Source organism: Penaeus chinensis, chromosome 6, assembly GCF_019202785.1.
Source record: "Penaeus chinensis breed Huanghai No. 1 chromosome 6, ASM1920278v2, whole genome shotgun sequence".
Lineage (NCBI taxonomy): Eukaryota > Metazoa > Arthropoda > Malacostraca > Decapoda > Penaeidae > Penaeus > Penaeus chinensis.
In genome coordinates this window covers 38,262,300-38,282,299 of record NC_061824.1, presented here as the reverse complement: position 1 = coordinate 38,282,299, position 20,000 = coordinate 38,262,300, and the positions used below count along the sequence as shown (strand labels likewise).

Below are 20,000 nucleotides of genomic sequence, written 5' to 3'. Positions count from 1 at the left end.
TATTACTTTCTCGAATCACGCATCTGGGAAACGCACTGTGACACGAGTTGAAAACTTGTCTTTGCAAATTCTGTAAATAATGACAAGGTATTTAATAAACATATGAAGCATTTTAACCCTACTTAATTAACTCTGTGATCTGGTCTCATTTTGCCAATGCTCATATATTAGTGGCCATCGTATATCCAGTATAAATTATGGGGCTAGTTAGTTAGATATGAGAACAAGAATAAATGAATTAAGCTTAGAATATGGAATACGCATTTCATACCAGTATTTCAGAACACTAAATGTTATCTAACTTTTGTGAAGACTGTAGAACCCGGTAACTTTTCACTATGACTCGGAAAAAGGGTTTTGGAATACCTGTCGAAGTAGTGGTATAAACTAACCCTAGGTAATAGGACTGTATAACTTATTAGTATAATGTCAGAATTGTAATAGTAATGGAGTACAAATAACTATAATTTATGGGCGAAGTCGAGTCGGGGATTGAGGGGAGAGGGCAGAGACTATACCTTCATAACCATAACATATATTATATTCAATGGACCAACATCCTTTACAGAACAATAACGATTCAATTCCCAAATGATAATAAACTTGAAAAAAATACATATTAACCCCATTCCGTTAACGTCAATAACCTACTTAACTACACAAAATTAGCTACTGTGACTACCAGTTAAACTCCCCAATTGAGAATGAACCGAAATAAAACGCATATACTTCAATAACCACCTTAACTACACAGATTTAACTACTATGACTTCCCAATTAAGAATGCATTAAAAAAAAAAAAACGCACATTCATTCAATACCACTAACTTCAAACACCAACTTCACTTCCTAAACTTATCTACACTCTCCCTCCCTTCCAGCACGACTCCACCATGGGCTACGGCAGGCGGTGCGGGTGCTGGGCCCTCAGCGAGCTTGAGCTGGAGAGGTCGAGGCATCAGGCGACCCTCGAAGAGAACACGAGATACCAGCGACACATACAGGTAGGGTTTGCTTCTTATTTACTTCCTAAAACCCTGTCCACGCGAGTGGGCATGATCGGCGGACGAGTAGAGTAGAGTGACATCACTTTAACAGGTGCCCACCGTTCATGACCGCTCGCGTGGACAGGCCTTGACGAAGAACTGCTTTCATCGCGACAAAAATGTAGAAAAGGTATGCCAAACTCAGAAAAGAGATCTTTGTTCGTTATGACGTGTTACTAGCGATTTACGTTGTTTAGAGGGGGAACAATATATATATTTGAGTGCTTGGAGAAAATAAATTTTGTAAGAAAATAGCGTTATATATACACACATACCTTAGTTTCGCTCGACCTCAGCAATGACTAATGACTTCTTATTAAATGGACAAGAAATATGATACTGAAGAAGCAAAGGTATATGTCCCTTTTGATATTAAACCACAGGGCTGGACTCTTCTGTTCGTTAAGAATGGATTTTTTAGAACTTTATAATTACCTGTATTTTTTATACTTTTATATATACTTATTTTTTATACCTTTACAAATCCATCATAGTGTAATATCTATTATCTTATTTTCTTGACCTTAGATTTTTTATAGCCAGTAAAAAAACATGATTAAATACGATAATGATAATAATAACAATGGAAACAAACAGTGATAATGACACCGTGGATATTGATAAAGGTATCAGCAATATATATGATAAGAATGACAATAAAAATGATTATGGATTTGTATTCGTATAATTAAAAAGCTTTATTTATTTACGCTCGAGGACCAAACTTCACACAAGTGATGAAATCTGAATTGATGAATGGGCCGACGATCGCAAATTGTATATAACACGTACTGTAGAAAATACATAGATCCATGGAATTATAATAATCTGTATACCTTCATAACCATAACATATATTCAATGGACCACCACTCTTTACAGGACAATAACGACTCCCAAATGATAATGAACTAAAACAAAAAAAAAAAAAACAAAAAATACATATTAACCCCATTCCATTAACGTCAATAACCTACTTCACTACACAAAAGCAACTACTGTGACTACCAGTTTGATTGTTGTTTGTTATTTTGAATTGTGGTTAGTCTTTTTTTGTTTGAATTTTGGGAAGTTTGCTACGAAGTGTTTGGGTATAACGTTACATTAGTTCTCGTGACCAACTATATTGGATTTCAAAAGATAAAGTTTATATGTACCACGTCAGTAAAAAAGATATCAGTGGGTACAGTGTAAGGTGTAACAAAACATATATGTTTTTCTTTTGAGACAGAGACAGACAGAGACAAGACAGAGAGACAGAGACAGTCAGAGTCAGACAGACAGACAGACAGACACAAAAATATACGGACATAAATATCGACAGATACAGAGGAAGAGAACCGTGCAACCTCCCCCCCCTCCCGGCCCCGAAATAGCACATACTCTAACCAACGAAACACAAACATCCGTTCTCATTTTCGACCCCGATAATGACTCCCTCTCTCCTTTGTTTTCTCCATTACGCCCTGTCTAATAACGATAGCATACACACGGGTAATCCAAAAGGCACATGCACGCGGGTCAAGGCACACGGCCACACACGAAATAATCTACTCTGCTTGACCTTACAACACGCAAGATATTTCCAAGATGCCCATCTAATAAGGTGCCAGAGATACACGCAAGTGATAGCCTTGGGCCCCAATGTATTAGACCGATATCATACATCTATATATTACGTTATGTTGTTTTTTACATACTAGGGTATTAACATTGTTTCTATATTAGGTTTGGATTCTGGCATCATGTTTGTGTATCTGTGCGTATTCTCTGTGTCTTCCATTACGTTATTTTGTCGTGTCTGTGCTATTGGTCAGGTTCTATTCCTCCTTTAATATCATGCTACGGTGTCATGTATAGGTATTTTGTAATATGCACTCTCCATATTACAGTCACGGTCTCTTTTGTTGGGCTATATAAAGGCCTCTGTTGTCTGTATGCATCTTATCATTATTTTCATTACTGTTATTATTATCAACATAATCATTATCGTTATCATTATTGCTATTGCTGTTGTTATTACTATATTTTTGTTATATATTGTTTAGTTATTATTATTATTATTATTATTATTATTATTATTATCATTGTTATTATTGTTGTTCTTGTTGTGGTGGTGTTATTATAATCATTGTAGTTGTTATCATTATCATTTCATTATTATTTCGTTATCACACTACTACTACCAGGCTACTAAAAATGATGCTACTACTACTGATAATAATAATGATAATAAGGACAATTATATTATCATTATGATGATGATGATGATTGATAATGATAATAATGATAATAATGATAACAATGATAAATATAATAATGATAACAATGATAAATATAATAATGATAACAATGATAAATATAATAATGATAACAATGATAAATATAATAATGATAACAATGATAAATATAATAATGATAACAATGATAAATATAATAATGATGATAATAATAATAATAATAATATAGTAATAATAAAAACACTAATCACAATACAACTACTAACGATAATAATAATAAGAATAAGAACAAAATTAATAATAGCAATAATGATAATAATAATAGTAGTAATAATGATACTACTACTACTGATAATAATGATAATAATAATAAGAATAAGAACAAAATAATAATAGCAATAATGATAATAATAATAATAGTAATAAGGATACTACTACTACTAATAATAATGATAATAATAATAAGAAGAATATAAATAATAATAGCAATAATGATAATAATAATAGTAATAAGGATACTACTACTACTACTAATAATGATAATAATAATAATAAGAATATAAATGATAACAATACAACCCAACAAAATCTAAACAAAATCTTAATGTGTGTTTCATGCAGGATCTCCGGGACGAGCTGTCCACCATGCACGCGACGGTGGCCGACCTGGAGCGCCGCTACTCCGACCTCTCTGCGCGATACCGTGGCACTGTGGCGTCTCTGGATGAGGTATGTGGTATGAGGGGGGTGAGGTTGGGGGTTTTGGGGAGGTATTGGGATAGTTTGGGGGGGGGCTTGTTGGGGGGGTGTATGTGTAGAAGGGGGGGGGGGGGTGAGTGTGTGTGTGTGTGTGTTCATGATGTTTACAGACATTTTCAAGCGTATATACGTACACATCTGTACATGCACACACATGCATGCACACACTCACACACACATACACACACACATACACACACATACACCCCCCCCCCACACCCATACACCCCCCCCCCCACACACACACACCCATACCCATCCCCACCCCCACCCCCACCCCCACCCCCACCCCCACCTCCACCCCCACCCCCACCCCCACCCCCACCCCCACCCCCACCCCCATAGCAAAGAAAATCCCATAATATCTAATTTGTCATGTTTTTGTCCTACACATTCGCATGACGACGAGACACAAAGGTGATGATGACGCAATAAACGGAAAGGGGAAAGAATGAATGTGATTTGTGTGATGGGGTAATGGGGGGGAGGGTAAGGGAGGGGTGAGGGTGAAGGGGAGGGAGAGAGAGGTTGAGGGGGAGGGAGGGGGTGAAGGGGAGGGTGAGGGAGGGGGTGAAAGGGAGGGGGAGAGAGGGGGTGATGGGGTCAGGGAGGGGATGGAGGTGAGGGAGGGGGTGAAAGGTGAGGATGAGGGAAGTCCTCCCCCCCCTCTACCTTCTCCTTTTTCACATTCACCATCACAGTCATCGTATTTTCTCTCCAGGTACCCCCCCCCCTTCCCACACAAACCTCACCATTACCCTCACAGCCTGTCATCATCAGTCACAATCACCCTCACCCACCACCCCAAACCGCCCCCCCCCCTACACCATTACTCTTACCCTCACCATCAAAGTCACCCTCCCCCTTCACCCTCACTATCACTCACCATAACTTCTCTCCAGGTACCCCCTCCCCCCACAAACCTCACCCCGATCCCCAGTCATCCCCCCTCCCCCTCACCATTCCCCTCCACTCTCACCATCTCCCCTCCCCTCACCATCCCTCTCCCCCCTCACCATCCCCCTCCAATCTCTCCTTCCCCCTCCCCCTCCACCCTCACTATTTCCCTCCCCCTCCCCCTCACAATCCCCCTCCACCCTCACTATTCCCCTCCACCCTCACCATTCCCCTCCACCCTCACCATCCCCCTCCCCCTCACCATCCCCCTCCACCCTCACCATCCCCCTCCACCCTCACCATCACTCACCATGCCTTCTCTCCAGGTAAACGACACCACACTCCGGCTGAAGGACCACTCGTCCGATCTCACCGACGAAAACCGACGACTTCGGTTGAACTGCGAGAAGCTACAGGAAGAGGTTCGTGTGTGTGCTGGTTGTAGGTGGTGGTAGGTGGTAGATGTCACAATCGCTCACCTTCACTATCAAGGTTACCATCCATTCAGCATTACCCTCACCATCAAGGTCATCATCACTATCTCCTCTCCTGGTAGGTGTAGGTGGTAGGTGTCACCATCACCCACCTTCACTATCTCCTCTCCTGGTTGGTGTGGTAGATGTAGGTGGTAGGTATGTGTGTTGTAGTTGAAGGTATGGTAAGTGTGTATGTTTGGGTATTTGTTTATGGTAGTATGGTAGATGCGTGTGGTGTAGGTATGTAAATAATAGTTATGGGTAGTATACCGTTGTTTGTGGAAGCCTGTGACAGTCATGTGTAGAAATGGTTGTAGTAGATGGAATGTGGTTGTGTTGGTGTAAAGAGTATTATGTATAACAACGATAATGGTGATAGTAATAATATATGATCATGATAATGATCATGATAATAATGATAATAATACTAATAATGATAATAATGTTAATGCTAATTACTATAATGATAATAATGATGATAATGATTATAATAATAATGATAATGATAATAATAATGATAATGATAACAATAATAACAAGATCATGATAATTATGACATAGATAACAATACCACCAAACATTCTAAAAGCATTACTCGCTTTATGATCGAAAGAGTCCAGTGTATCTATCTTACCTCCGCGTCCATTGTAAAAGTCAATAGCATGGACGCAGATGTTCGAGCGTGCGGTTTAATTAGACTGAAAATCGGGGAAGGGAAAAGGTAGACCACTTCTTGGAATTTGTACATTAAAGCTCCATTGATCGTGGAAATCGATAGGGCGGGCGTTGGTTTTCGAGTTCAAAATGGAGAATGAATTAGTTAAGGTTTTAGTAAAAGTGTAAGTAGTAATGTGTACGTGTTTGCAGTTTTTTTTTTCCCTCCAGCTCCTGATGTATCATCGGAGAGGGGTATGGCTGACCAGCGGCACATACGGCTTTAAGCAAAAGTTGAGAATATAATGCATTTGATTTTTTAAAATTAGTTTTATTTCTAGGAATTATATGCATTTCTGAGAAATCGTGGAAGTGATATATATGAAACTGTTTGTCTATCTGTCTTTTTGTTTATCACTTTATCAATTTATCCATCTATCTATCAATCATATACATGTACGTAAACCTTTCGTATTCAAATGACTCAGATTGGGAAGCATTTTGCAATTCAGCATTTGAAAAAAGGAGTAAGTGAAATCTTAGCCTTCTGTTCTTTATCTTTCCCTCTTTCACTATCAAGATGATTTACAAACAGGAACTACCTCTGAAAAAACAAACAAACAAATAAACAAAACATACCTTGACAAACTCTAATAATAAAACAACCTCTTTATCAACTATGCCTCTCTACAGATCAAAACAAACACACACACAAAGAAAAAAAAGGACATGAGGCATACTAATTAAAAAAAAACATAGGTATTGTGTGGTTTTCTTTGTTCTAAATAAATATTATATGGATGTAGTATACCTAGGTACCGTAATAGGGAATACGACCTATTTAAAAGCATCAGGAATACCTCTCCCCTATAGCAATTACTCAAACTTGGCAATCAGAGTGTCACGCAAAATGAGAGACCCATTTTTCTCAGTGTTTTTTCGGTTTTATTTTTGTTGTTGTTGTTGGAAACTATTTTTTCCCCGGTTGATTATCCACACATTTACGTCCTTTTTATCGTATCCAGAAAGCTTGAATAATTTTCCTAGAGCGAGGAGACCGTCATTGCACTTTTTTAAACGCCATTATGTGATTATTATCCTACAGAATTACATCTTATATTCATATGCTGGGTATGTCATCTTCATTTATTTCCACACAATTCTGTCTTCCCTTCTAATTCTCCTTCTACATAACGTTATCGTTTCTCTCCCTTTTTGCTTTTACATATTTTGCTTTTTCCCATACTTGTTTCCCTTTCCCATGGGTAGACGATCTTTCCTCCTTTTAATAGTTATTATACCTTTGTATATTCCAAGTTTTCTAACCTCATCACCCCCTCTCTCTTCACCTCCTCTCGAAGAAGAGGAGGAGGAGAGGGGATAATAGTATATATATATTTTTTTACTCTTATTTGCAATATTTATTCTCCCCTTTCCACCTCCTTCCACTGCAGGCCCGAAGTCTCCGAGAGCAGCTGCAGAACGCACTCTCCGACGCTGAGGACGAGCATCGACGTCGGGTCTCGAGCGAAGTGTCCCTCTCTCGCGACCTCGCTGACACCGAACGCAAATTCAGCATGAAACTCCGTCGGGCCAATTCCTTACACGACATGGACAAAGTGCACCTTCGTCAGGACCTCGATCGCCTGTACCACGCCCTCCGTCGGGAGAAATACTCAAATAAATACTGGAGGGATTATCGTCACCATTATTACTGTGGTCATCACGACTGCGTTGATTGTGTGTACGATCCCATGCTGTTGGACTGATGACATGGAGGGCGCAGGTTTTATGTACCTATTTGATTAATTTATTTCTTTGGATATGGCTCTTATTTTTGGCTTATTTTGAGGCTTGGTTATGTCTTCTCTCAATGGACTTTCTTTATTTTATGAGTCCGGTGTTGTTGGATTACTCGTATGAGAGAGAAATCACGTCCATATATATATTTATGTTTTTTTTCTTCAAGTTCACGATATTTTTGCTATATTCTCGACACGATATAAAAATGTTGCTAACAAATTTACCAATATACAAAAAAAAAAAAAAAAAAAAAAAAAAAACAATCAAAATAATTCGGAAAACGGAAACGATTTAACGCGAGTTCATTAATTATTTCAATGATTTTCGTCTGTATTCCACTTTACGTAATTTCATCATTAATATTTTTGTGTTTTTATTAAACCTTATTTTCTCATTGTCATAATCAGTCTCCGTATAAATTTAGTTAGAATTATTCACTGTTTAAATTAGATGCAGAAGTGTAATAGTTTATATGAACATAAAACCAAGTAGACGAAATATTAAAACTTACAATAGTAAAGGGAAAGCAAATGAAGAAAAGGAAATAGAAGGAAATTTGTAATCAGTAATTTAACCTAACGATTTTATGCATAATTTTACTTCTACCGATTCCCTTTAAATTTATTCGCCCACGATCTTTATTTGCAATATTCATTACTATTATTACAGTATATTCATTTTCGCATTAATGTGAAGTTAGGCATCACAATACCGTCCAACACAAACCATATTTTACCATTTTTATTAGTATAAATGATATATAAATGTTCATTTATAAGAATAAATAAATACTATATTATACTAATTTCTTATAAATCATGTATACTAATAGAAGTGACAATAATGCCTTATTAAAATGGGTTTCCTTGCCTTAGTGTTAATGGCTCCCCGACCCTGCTTAACAAAAATAGCAGATTCTTTTGCCATTGTCGAGAAGTATAAAGTCTAGGCTGTGCTGCACATATAGCGACTAGATACAGTGATACATTTAGGACAAAATAAAATGATTAAACAGTAAGAAAACAATTAAATTAAATCAACGCTCCGTACACCATAAAAGTCAGTCAGCTGTTTTGTCTTCGACTTTTCCAATGCTTCACATTTGTCATTACGATGTGAAATAAAGTTGGGAATTGTTTGAGAACTGTTCTTTAGTTAGGATATAAAGAATAACGTAATGCAGAGGATTATTTCTTTGTTGCTCTGTGTTGTTTTTGATCAGTAATCAATTAAATTAAATTTGATATATTAAATATTAAAATAATTTCCATGTTGCTATTGTTTAACAGCCCTATTTACGTTTCAATCCTTTGAAATTTGTTTCATTTATTCATATGTTTATCTTTAGATCAATATACTTATATATCTTTATCTATATGTATTTATCAGTATCTATATCTGCATTTCTGTCTCTAGCTATACCTATATCTATATCTATATCTATACCTATAAATATCCATCTATATCTTTACCAATCTATCTATATCTATACCTCTCTATCTATATCTATACCTCTCTATCTATAGCTATACCTCTCTATCTATATCTTTACCTCTCTATCTATCTACCTATTTATCTGTCTAGCTAGCTATATTTCTATATATATTTGTTATATTGTTAATAATATTTTTCTTTTCTTTTTACATGTTTTCATATTCCATTTTCCACATATTCATATCGTTGTTATTATAATTATTTTCATCACCATCATCATTGTTGTTATTATTCTATTTCTTGTTAATATTGATGTTAACATTATTATGGAAATTTAGTACTAACATTATCATAATGATTGATGTTACATTATTATTTCCAACACCGTCGCTATTGTTGATGTTACTGCTATGCTTACAATTAAATTTACTGATATTATTAAGGTTATTAGAGTGATGATATTGTCATTATCAATATCAATATCAATATATAGTCGTTATTACCATTTTTCTTTTCACCATTATCAGACTATTTTCCTCTTATTTCCTTAAGTCATTTCAATTGAACTATGTATAGTGACTACTTACAATTAATAACAAGTTAAATATTTTTTTTTTATTTTTGTGTGTGTGTGTATTGTCTGTTATCATCCATCAAATAGGATCTTACAAACCATTATGTTTAACCAAAGTTCTCGCTTTCTTTCACATCATCTTATTTTTTTTTCTTTAAGTACTTAAAGTATGCAAGTAGTTTTATGCCTACTTTATTACAGAAAGCGTCTATGTATATTTCCTTTTCACTGTAACGTCCTTCCCCTGTTTAGTTCTAGTCGTGCTACCATTTAACATGAACGGAAAATCGCCTAGTTGGGAACAGGCTGTAAAATTATGTGAATGAATGACATTTCGTCTTAATTTTCAGTGCCACTATTATGCTGGGCCAGATTTAGACGCAAGCTGAATAAGCTACAGGAACGGTAGCTTAAAATTCCGTTTTTTTTTTTTTTTTAATGCATGTTTTGTTTGTTAATATTTTTACTTTATCATAATGTTCATTAACATATTTCAGCGTTTACATAATTAACCGTATACTGTTCATGGTGGTTTAGCACGCCGCCTTTTTCTCTGTAAATAAAGCATCTACTGTTCCTCGTACTTCACGTGTACAGCAGAATACCCTGGAATCCCGTGGTTAAAGTGTGAAAATGTGCTTCTCTTTTACATACTGCGGCTGGTATGGTTGAACAAAAAAACTCTTTTGCTTGGTATGTGAGAGGAAATTTATTAGCGTATATTTACTAAAAGGAAAAATGGATGTTATTGAAATAAATGGATAAAACGTGGTGGAAGAGGAATCAAAAGAAAACACTTCTTTCTTTGCCCAGGTAACTAAATTAACATGAATAATTTTCAAAAGGCATTAACAATTGATATAATTATATGTGAAATATAATACTTAATCCCCCGTTTTGATGAAAATCTATTTTTTCTTAAATATCTATGATAAAGATGGAAATCATACTGTGCTTCAAATATTATGAGTAGTTACTCCTGAAATGTAACCATTTTCTATGACGCTTACGATGTTTCAGAAAACGTAAGCTATTTTATGCATAACACTGCCAAATGAAGTGAAAAATAATCATTGTATAACTTTGCTCAAAATGTGTCAAACTGAGTGCATGACATTATTTCTTTCGGTTATTAGAATAACAGCACATGATTAACACAATGATTAAGGTGGTGGTTCCCAACCTCAAGTTCAATAATAAGGTTGGGAATGACCAAACGACTTTCATAACACAGTGTATCCATTATAAAAACAAGACAATGTAAAACATACCTGTGTCTGAACTACAAAGGTGTTTATGTTCTTTTAGATAAAACTGCTGTTAGTTGAAACATGAAGGGGGACTCGGAGACGCTTTTGTAGTCGAAAAGTGAGAAATGAAAGAGATAAAAGATTATACTAAAAAGTAGGTTTCGAAAAAGGAAAAAGAAAGAGAGAAACAAAAAAAGATAAATAAAAAAATAAATAAAAAAATAAAAAAATAAATAAAAGGTAAGTTCGATTGAAGCAAATATTGATTGTACTCAGAAAGAATTCTAGTTATGCCACTGTTGATGATGATGGGATTGAAAACTAACCAGCATTGGACGTGTCTACTGAAAGAACTATGGCCACGTGTTGGAAGTACTTGGCTATCTAAAATAACACAAACAACGTAGAATGTTTCTAAGATATTTGCTATACTGCTCTTGCTATACCCACGTGGGAGTACTGTTTGGCGTTGGCATATCAAAGAATCCCAGATTTATGACATATGTCCCTTGGTTTTCTGTATTTTGCATTTTTGTGGGGTACTTATGTCCAACAAATCTGGATACTCATATTATTTCATCTTATCTCTACAAAAAAAAATTACGTAACGAAAAATTTTCCTTTGGGTTTCACAATTCCCTGAAGAGTCTCACAGGGTCACGTCCCCCCCCCCCCCCAAAAAAAAAGGGTTGAGAACCAAAGATCTCTATGCATCGTATCGGCATATCAATTAGAACATTTTATCATAAGAAAGAAAGAAAAAAACAATATTCTGGCGAAGGCCTCCAAACGCTAATGCAAAAGTACCTTCCTTCCTTCCAGTCTGTAAGTTAAGCATTGCAAATTTCTTAGGTTGCACTGTTATCTTATCAGAGTTTCTAGTCACGGTGAATGTCTCATGACCATTACCATAGTAGTTATATAAATGTGTATAGTTATTTGAATTATGAGTAATATGTAAATAAAAGTACTCGAGTTACTAAAGTCTTTAATATGAAACTCCTTAAACATAAAAAATAACAACAAATGTATGCTTACTGTCTATACATGTATTAAAGCATACCTGTTAGCACGATATATACACACAAATCATACAGGAATAATGCCCAAAAATGTGTATTTGGAAATCATAACGAAAATATCAATTTTGTAACTAGCATATTCTCGACGCAAGGAAAATGAAATAAGGAATAGTAACTTTTCATATAACACCAAGCTGTCAAACAGAGCTTATTTAGTTGCTCCTGCAGTCAACAGATGGCGTAGTCAACCTTTTGCAAACTAGTGTGACCTTTATGTGCAAACATTTTCATTAATGGACAACTGCGGCAATTTTGGTGGTTGACCCAAATGTAAAGTCATTATATATATATATTCATTTATTTCTCTATTTATACCTTTTCCTTATTTCAAACTTCCTTGGGTATTCAGATATTTTATATCAAGTCAACCAGCGACTCATTGCTTTAAAATGCCCTTTCCAGACTAAATCACATCGCATTTACTCTCCACATCATAATAAATTAACGCAAAACTAAAAATGAATAAATAAATAAATTAATTCATAAAAACAACAAAACAGAACATACAAACAAACATCAAAAAAAAAAAAAAAAAAAAAAAAACACACATTACAACAACACCTACAGCCTACCGTGCACAGTCGCCCACAGATCAAAGAACTTATGAACAGCTTCGGTGAAAATACTGTGCACGGTGTGAGCGTCTGAGAGCGTGTTGGAGGAACACCTGGAGGAGGAGGCGTTGCAGGAACCTTGTCCCGAGAGGCCGTTGTCGATGTAATAAGCCAGGTCCTTCTGTCCGTAGAAATACCCGAGACTTGCGCTGGTTGTAGGAAGAGAAAAGGGAGAGTAATGTTCTAGAATCTCGGTAAAGTATGATGTAAAGTGTAAAAAAAAAAAAAAAAAAAAAAAAAGTCATAAGTAATAAAAAAACGTGGAAAATTCGACATTAAAAAAAGAAGATAATAAATAAAAATACATGACACAAATAGCAAAAAACTATTCAACGAGTGAAGCAAGAGTGAAGGGCAAAAAGACACTGAAAAATACACATCATTAATACAACTCCACAAACAGACCACTATAAAGAGTATGAAACCACCACAAAACTACCAAACCACCAGACAGCATATTACAACCAGACCACAACCACTCAAACGACCACGAACAACGACTCACACAAACAAATCCGAGACCGTGGGCGTAGGCAGCGGGGTCTCCTCCAGCTGTTGACAGAGGAACTGGCCGACGCAAGCATACTGGCCTTCTCGCTGTAGCTTCAGAATCGCGGCGACCTTCCCTGGGATCTCGAGGGCAGGGGACTTTTCGCCGAAGGTTCTGCTTTCTCTGTGAGTGAAAAGAGAGGTTTGGTGTTTTTGTGTAATCGTCATTATCTGTGTTACTGGTGTTGTTACTATTCTTGTTCTGTTGCTGGCTTTTGTTGTCAGTATTGCTGTTAGTATGGTTATTATTATTATTATTATTACTATTTTATCACCATCTACGGTCTACTATATACATTTTTACTTTAGAATAAAAAATGTACAACTGTCTGGACTGACTGCATACTCGTCTGTCTATCTCTCTTTTCCTTCTCCCTCCCTCCCTCCCTCTCTCCTCCTTCTCTCCCTCTCCCTTCTCTCTCCTCCTTTTCTCCCTCTCCTTCTCTTTCTTTCTTCCTCCCTCTCCTTCTCTCTCTTCCTCCCTCTCCTTCTCTCTCTTTCTTCAATCCCTCCCTCCCTACCTCTTTCCCTCTCCTCCCACTCCTTCTCCCTCCCTCCCTCCCTCCCTCCCTCTCAAGCTCTCCTTCTCCCTCCTTTCCCTCAATCAATCAACCTACCTGCTTCACACACACACACACACACACACACACACACACACACACACACACACACACACACACACACACACACACACACACACACGCGCGCGCACACACGCACACGCACACGCACACGCACACACACATACACACACACACACAGCAGAAAATCAAACAAAACAAAACAAAACAAAAAAACCTACCCCAACACATCGAACTGCGAAGATGAAATCCAATTATGAATATTGACCATGGCGTCCGGCAGGTCCGAGAGGCTGAGCGGGAGACCGAAGTCCGAAACGTCGAGAGATCGGCCGGTCACGGTGAGGATCTGGTAGACGGCGCGGATCAGGTAGGCCGCTGCGTGAGAGAAAACGGGGTAGAGATGAGGGAGAAGAGTTGAGAGAAAATGGGAAATAAAAAGAAAAGTTGAAAGAAAATGGGAAACAAAATGAAAAGTTGAGAGAAAATGGGAAACAAAATGTAGAGTTGAGAGAAATGGGAAATAAAATGAAAAGTTGAAAGACAATGGGAAAACATGCTAAATTAAGAAAATGGGAAATGTTTAAAGTGGAGAGAAAATGAAAAAAAAAGGTCAAATGAAATGAAGAGATTAGTAAAAACATCGAACAAAAACTGAAATGAGAATCCGGTACACGGAGCGGATCAGGGAGGCCGCTGCGTGAGAGAAAATAGGGTAGAGTTGTGGGAGAGGGAGAAGAAAATGTGAAAAAATGGAAGAAAATGGGAAAAAAATAATATTGAAGAAAAGGGAAACGTTGAGAGAAAATGGGGAAAAAGAAAATGTAAAAAAATGGAAGAAAATGGGAAAAAATAATATTGAAAAAAGGAAATGTTGAGAGAAAATGGGAAAAAAGAAAATGTGAAAATAAAAAAATGAAGAAAATGGGACAAATCAAAATTGTAGAAAATGGGAAAAAAATTAGATTAAGAAAATTGGAAGAAATTGTAATGAGAAAAGTGGAGAGATTAGTAAAAAAGACCGAAAACCAGTGAAAATTTTATATGTGATAAAATCTTAGAAAGAAAACGAGGATCTGTTCTACGGCGCGGATGAGGTCGGGCGCTGCGTGAGAGAAAACGGGGTAGAGATGAAGAGGAGGAAAGAAAACGGGGGAAAAAAAAAAAAAAGAAACGTGAAATGGGGGAAAATGGAAATTGAAGAGATGGGAAAAATTAAATAAAAGGGAGAAGAAAAGGTGAAGAGAAAAGTGAAGGAAACAAAATGGGAGAGAACGGCAAAGAAAAACGTGAATAGAAAATAGAGGAAAAGTGGAGAGAAATATGAAAATTAAATGAAAGAACAAAGAAAACAGAAATTGAGAGGAACTTGAATATAGAATAAAAAGCGATGATAAAGATAAGAAGAAAATACAAGAGAGAAAATATTGTAAAACGTTGATAAAATTTGAGAGGAAATAATACAAATATAATATAAAATAATGATAATACAAATAATATAAATTAATAATTCAAAACGTTGGTAAAATTTAAGATAGTGGAAGTAGTAGACAGTATGTGAAATTAATGGAAGATTATTGAAAAATTACGTTTTTTTTAGTCTGATGCGTTCAACTGCAAGACATGAATATTTTGTCAACTGCATCTTTTGTCCATTATTTTCAAGTAGAAACCGAATATTCTTTTCAACACATTGATGATATTCTTAGGTCAGGTTTCATAATGAACATGCAAATTTTTGCACATACTAATAAGCATAACACATATTTCAGCCTCTTAATAACAACAAACTCTATCATAATTTCCTGTGACTTTTTAGCAGTCTTCTGTGGAATAACTAACCGGTGTAATAAGTGCAGTGACAGACTTCGAAATCTTCGAATTACGTATTCGTAACTCTAAAAAAAAACGTATTTTATCCACCTTATGACACACGGCGCATAGGAATCTCTACCAAGCACGAGGAAGCGACTGGTAAACATGTGAATCCTGACAGAAACTCGAAAGCTCGATCGTATTTTTAGGTGATTGATGTCACAATTGAACTGTGTGATGAATAAAGTGATAATTCAACTATGTGGGAAATAAAATAATGATTGAACTCTTTGATGAATAAAATGATAATTGTGAACACTTTAATAAGTAAAATAAATATTGATAATCTAGAGCAAATCGCTCAGTAAGACCTACGTACCAAGGGTGAGGAGAGCAATGATGGTCACAGGATCGAGCGTGAGGGCGGACTGCTGCCTTTGTTCGGCCCCAAGCAAGACGGACGTCAAGTGGTCGAGGAACTCCGCCTCAGACTCGGCCGTGAGTCCTGCCGTCCTGATGCCCTCCAGCGTCGGAACATCGAGGAGGACGTCGACCAGAGAGGCGGAGGTGTTGGAGGCCGACAACTCCGCCAAGGAGGAGTTACTCTGGCCCTCGACTCTGGATTTCATTTTCTGAATGACCTTGAGGACGCCCTCCATGTTCTTGGCTGCCTGGAGGACCCCCTTGCCGATGGCGTTGGTCACGGCTAGATCGTCCGTCTCTTCCTCAGGTTGCAGGTCCTCGGTTCTCGTGTCGTCCGCTGCCTTCTGGGGCTCCTCCGAGGACACCACGGGGCGTGGGTCGTCCTCGATGTCAGCCAGGAGACTGAAGATGTCGTCCACCCTGCGCGTGTTGTGCTGGTTGAAGGTAAAAGTGTCGATGTTGAAGTTCACGCGCTGGGAATCCGATCTTGCTGGAACTCCATTGCTTGCGGTCGGCGAGGACGCTTCATCACCCTCTCCCACGTCCCCCAGTTTCCCAAAGAGGGCGTTGATGGACATCCCCGTCGTTGAAGGGGGGGAGGCGAACACGTGCTGCTCCGACAGATCATTGTGGAAGTCGCCTACGTTGGAAAGGGGTCTGTCGAGGGCTCGCTGGACAGGATTAAAGGCCTTGTGGAGAGAGCCGAAGGCGTGCTGGAACGGGTTAAGAGCTGCGGTGGGCGTTGCCTGGAGGAGGGTCACTGTCACGGCCACCGTTACGAGACATGTCATACTTGTCATTCTGTAATAAAAGAGAATGCTTGATAAAAACAAAACTTCGTTTTTTGTAAATCGGGAATGATGAAGGCATATCAAAGTTCACGATTTCTAGAGTCTAATCGCTTATAAATCAAGCACTTTAGAGACGAAGAATATTCGTCAACATACCAGGAACCTAAAAACATGTAGAGAATCATGAAAACATTGAACACCGTTAATTGCACAACCTAATTAAAGGGCGACAGCAGTACAGTAGTCATAGTACGCTTCCCGCTCTACAAGACTTTACCGAGATTATGCACATACAGTGTGATTATACTGTAGCAGGCATGCGGAAAGACGGACAGACACAGACCGACAGATAGAGAAAAAGGCAGAACGACGTACAGACAGACACAGATAGGCAGATCCACATACAACCACGACTCCCCACCCACTTTCCGCTCCGACACACTGACGTCCATTGATAAATCTCTGGAATGTTGTATATCGATAAAGAAGAGGAAAAATCAATTATGATAAAAGTAATAATGATGCCGGTAAAGGTGATGGTGGTGATCTGATGATGGTGAAGATGGTGATGGTGATGACGATGAAAATTATAATAAAACCTTGACGGTGCACAGAGTAATAAAAAAACTAAATATAACTTCCCGCATGTCTCCCTCTTCCCCACCAACATAAAACAGAAGATCGTCCACATAGCTTTCAACATTTTATCGTTACACGACCTTATTTTGTGGATCTTTTGGGTTTGTGTGACGGTTTGTGTGTACTTTTATCGCTCGAGAATTAGTAACGGTGACAACGCTCTCTCACGCGCTGTGTTTTATACACTTTTTTCCTAAGTACACATGTAAACAGAACATATTTTTTGGTTAGTTTTGCTCGTATGAGTGTCTCTGTTTGTTTGTTTGTCTGTCTGTCTGTTTGTTTGCGTACCCTCCTCTCTCTACATGCATATACTGTACATACATACATGCATACAAAGGCATACATACAAACATACGTACATACATAAATACATACAGACGTGCATACATACATCCAAATGTGTGTGTAATGAGAACAGTTTTAGTAGTACTACTAATAATAGTAATAAAGATTAGGATGATATAATATTATCGTTATCATTAACAGCTGTAATAAAAACATGAGAAAATATCTGAATTGGTTGTTATGGAAATATTTAAAACAATAGTTAAACAACAAAATACATTAAATTTGTCCATGTGTAAAATGTTCCTTTATTCCTAATCACAAAAAATATAACTTTACTAATTCAACATAGATATTTATTAGTACGGGCAGCTGTTCTGGTATTAGCGAATTTCTTAAAATTCTTAGTTATGTCACGTATAAATTGGTATATCCACGGGTGAAATATGATGTAAAAAGTCCGTAGATTTATATCATTGTTTTAGTGTGTTGAAAATTCGAAAAGATTGACAATAAAACTGCGGAAAATATGGTTATATATATATATATATATATATATTTTTTTTTTTTTCTATTAGCTGAGTAGTTCATATACGCACGAAAACGAACGCAGCCTCGTGAACCTGTTGTTGACATTTTTTTTTTTAAGTGGAGGGATATGGTAGTGTATGGTAGTTTCTATTACATTTACACACACACACACACACACACACACACACACACACACACACACACACACACACACACACACACACACACACTTATATCGGCGTCGACGAGAACCCTAAATCAAAGTCTGCCTAGAAGACCACAGAGACCACTTTGATATACGCACATACACAGTGTACATGTGTATGCATGTACGTACGTACGCAATGTATATTTATGCAAATATCAAAAGCAAACAAAAGAGACCGCAGACACAACACTCCTCCTATTCTTACTCGGAAAAAAGTGAAGAATGATGACCAGAAGGTACGTTTCACCGTTACAGAAGATCGGTCATGTTGCCTTCCCCTCCCCCCCTCTCGAAAATATTTTTTTATTAACTATAAAATCCATCCAACATACCTCATACCTCATACCAACCAATCGCACGTCCCACTCCCTTCAACTAGCTCCATAATGCCTCTAAAATGCCAAATATCACAATATGTTTAAGTAAGGTCCTTGACACGAGCGAGGACCAGCGCTTAATGTAGGTTAGGACTGCAGGCTGTTCGAACCCGCCGTCCCTCTTACTCTAAGTCCTTGCACGATGGCTTCGGTTTAGGATATCTAAGGGTTTAAGGTTTTAAGGTTTTCGGACTTTTAAGGTTGGGAGTACCGTGTAAGGTTTTTTTTTTTTTTAATTTTATTATCCGGAGCCATCTGTGTGGAAACGAACGGGGTCCTGTTTTTATTGTTACATGTTGAATAGGTATTTTTGTTGAGGAATATTTCGTGGTAGAAACGGTATCTATCTATCTATCTATATCTGTCTATCTATATCTATATATATCTTTCTATTGGTCTATCTATCTACATATCTGTCTGTGAGCATGAGTATGCGTGCGCGCGCGCGTGTGTGTGTGTGTGTGCGCGCGTGCGCGAGCGTGTGCGTATGCAAGTGCGTGCTTGCGTGCGTGCGTGTGTACGTGTTTTACGCCTCGAATATACGTTCCATGTATCTGTATCCACCCGTTCTTGCATGTATATACATATTTACCCGCATGTTTCCGCGTACCTGCCTGCATGCAAGGTAACGAGCCTGTTGCTTCCATTTGCTGCTCCCGTGCTTGCTTTCCGGCGCGCGTTGAGGTGAGACGTTTTTTAGCGAGCAGGTGACTCCGAGCACGTCAGCGACAGGTTTTGTTACAGCGGTGAGGCGAGCGAGGTTTCCCCCGACGCCTCCGTTAGTCTAACGTTTACGACGCTCTCCCTACTCCACCCTCCCCCCCTTCCCCTTCCCCTCCTCCTCCTCCTCCTACTTATCCCCCCATCCCCTTCCTGCCCTCCTTCTTATTCCCCCTCCTCCTCCTTCTTCTCTTTCGTCTCCTTCTTCTTCTTCTCCTTCTTCTCCTTCTTCTCCTTCTTCTTCTTCTTC

The 20,000-nt window shown here is 37.8% G+C and overlaps 2 protein-coding genes across 2 annotated transcripts in view; one reads left to right on the top strand and one right to left on the bottom strand.

Annotated features, from left to right (window-relative positions):
* The window catches only part of LOC125026542 (paramyosin-like), a 27,411-nt gene extending 18,290 nt beyond the window's left edge, over positions 1–9,121 (top strand). The window contains exons 2-5 of the mRNA XM_047615045.1: positions 882–1,004; positions 3,907–4,014; positions 5,268–5,363; positions 7,526–9,121. Coding sequence (XP_047471001.1) covers positions 894–1,004; positions 3,907–4,014; positions 5,268–5,363; positions 7,526–7,840 — 630 coding nt within the window. The 5' untranslated portion in view covers positions 882–893 and the 3' untranslated portion in view covers positions 7,841–9,121. The remainder of the gene's footprint in view (positions 1–881; positions 1,005–3,906; positions 4,015–5,267; positions 5,364–7,525) is intronic.
* Positions 9,122–12,107: 2,986 nt separating this feature from the next.
* LOC125026657 overlaps positions 12,108–20,000 on the bottom strand; it is a 10,724-nt gene continuing 2,831 nt past the window's right edge. The window contains exons 2-5 of the mRNA XM_047615236.1: positions 16,153–16,997; positions 14,180–14,336; positions 13,334–13,501; positions 12,108–12,977 (exon numbers count right to left, since the gene is read on the bottom strand). Of these exons, the coding sequence (XP_047471192.1) occupies positions 12,776–12,977; positions 13,334–13,501; positions 14,180–14,336; positions 16,153–16,996 (1,371 nt within the window). The 5' untranslated portion in view covers position 16,997 and the 3' untranslated portion in view covers positions 12,108–12,775. The remainder of the gene's footprint in view (positions 12,978–13,333; positions 13,502–14,179; positions 14,337–16,152; positions 16,998–20,000) is intronic.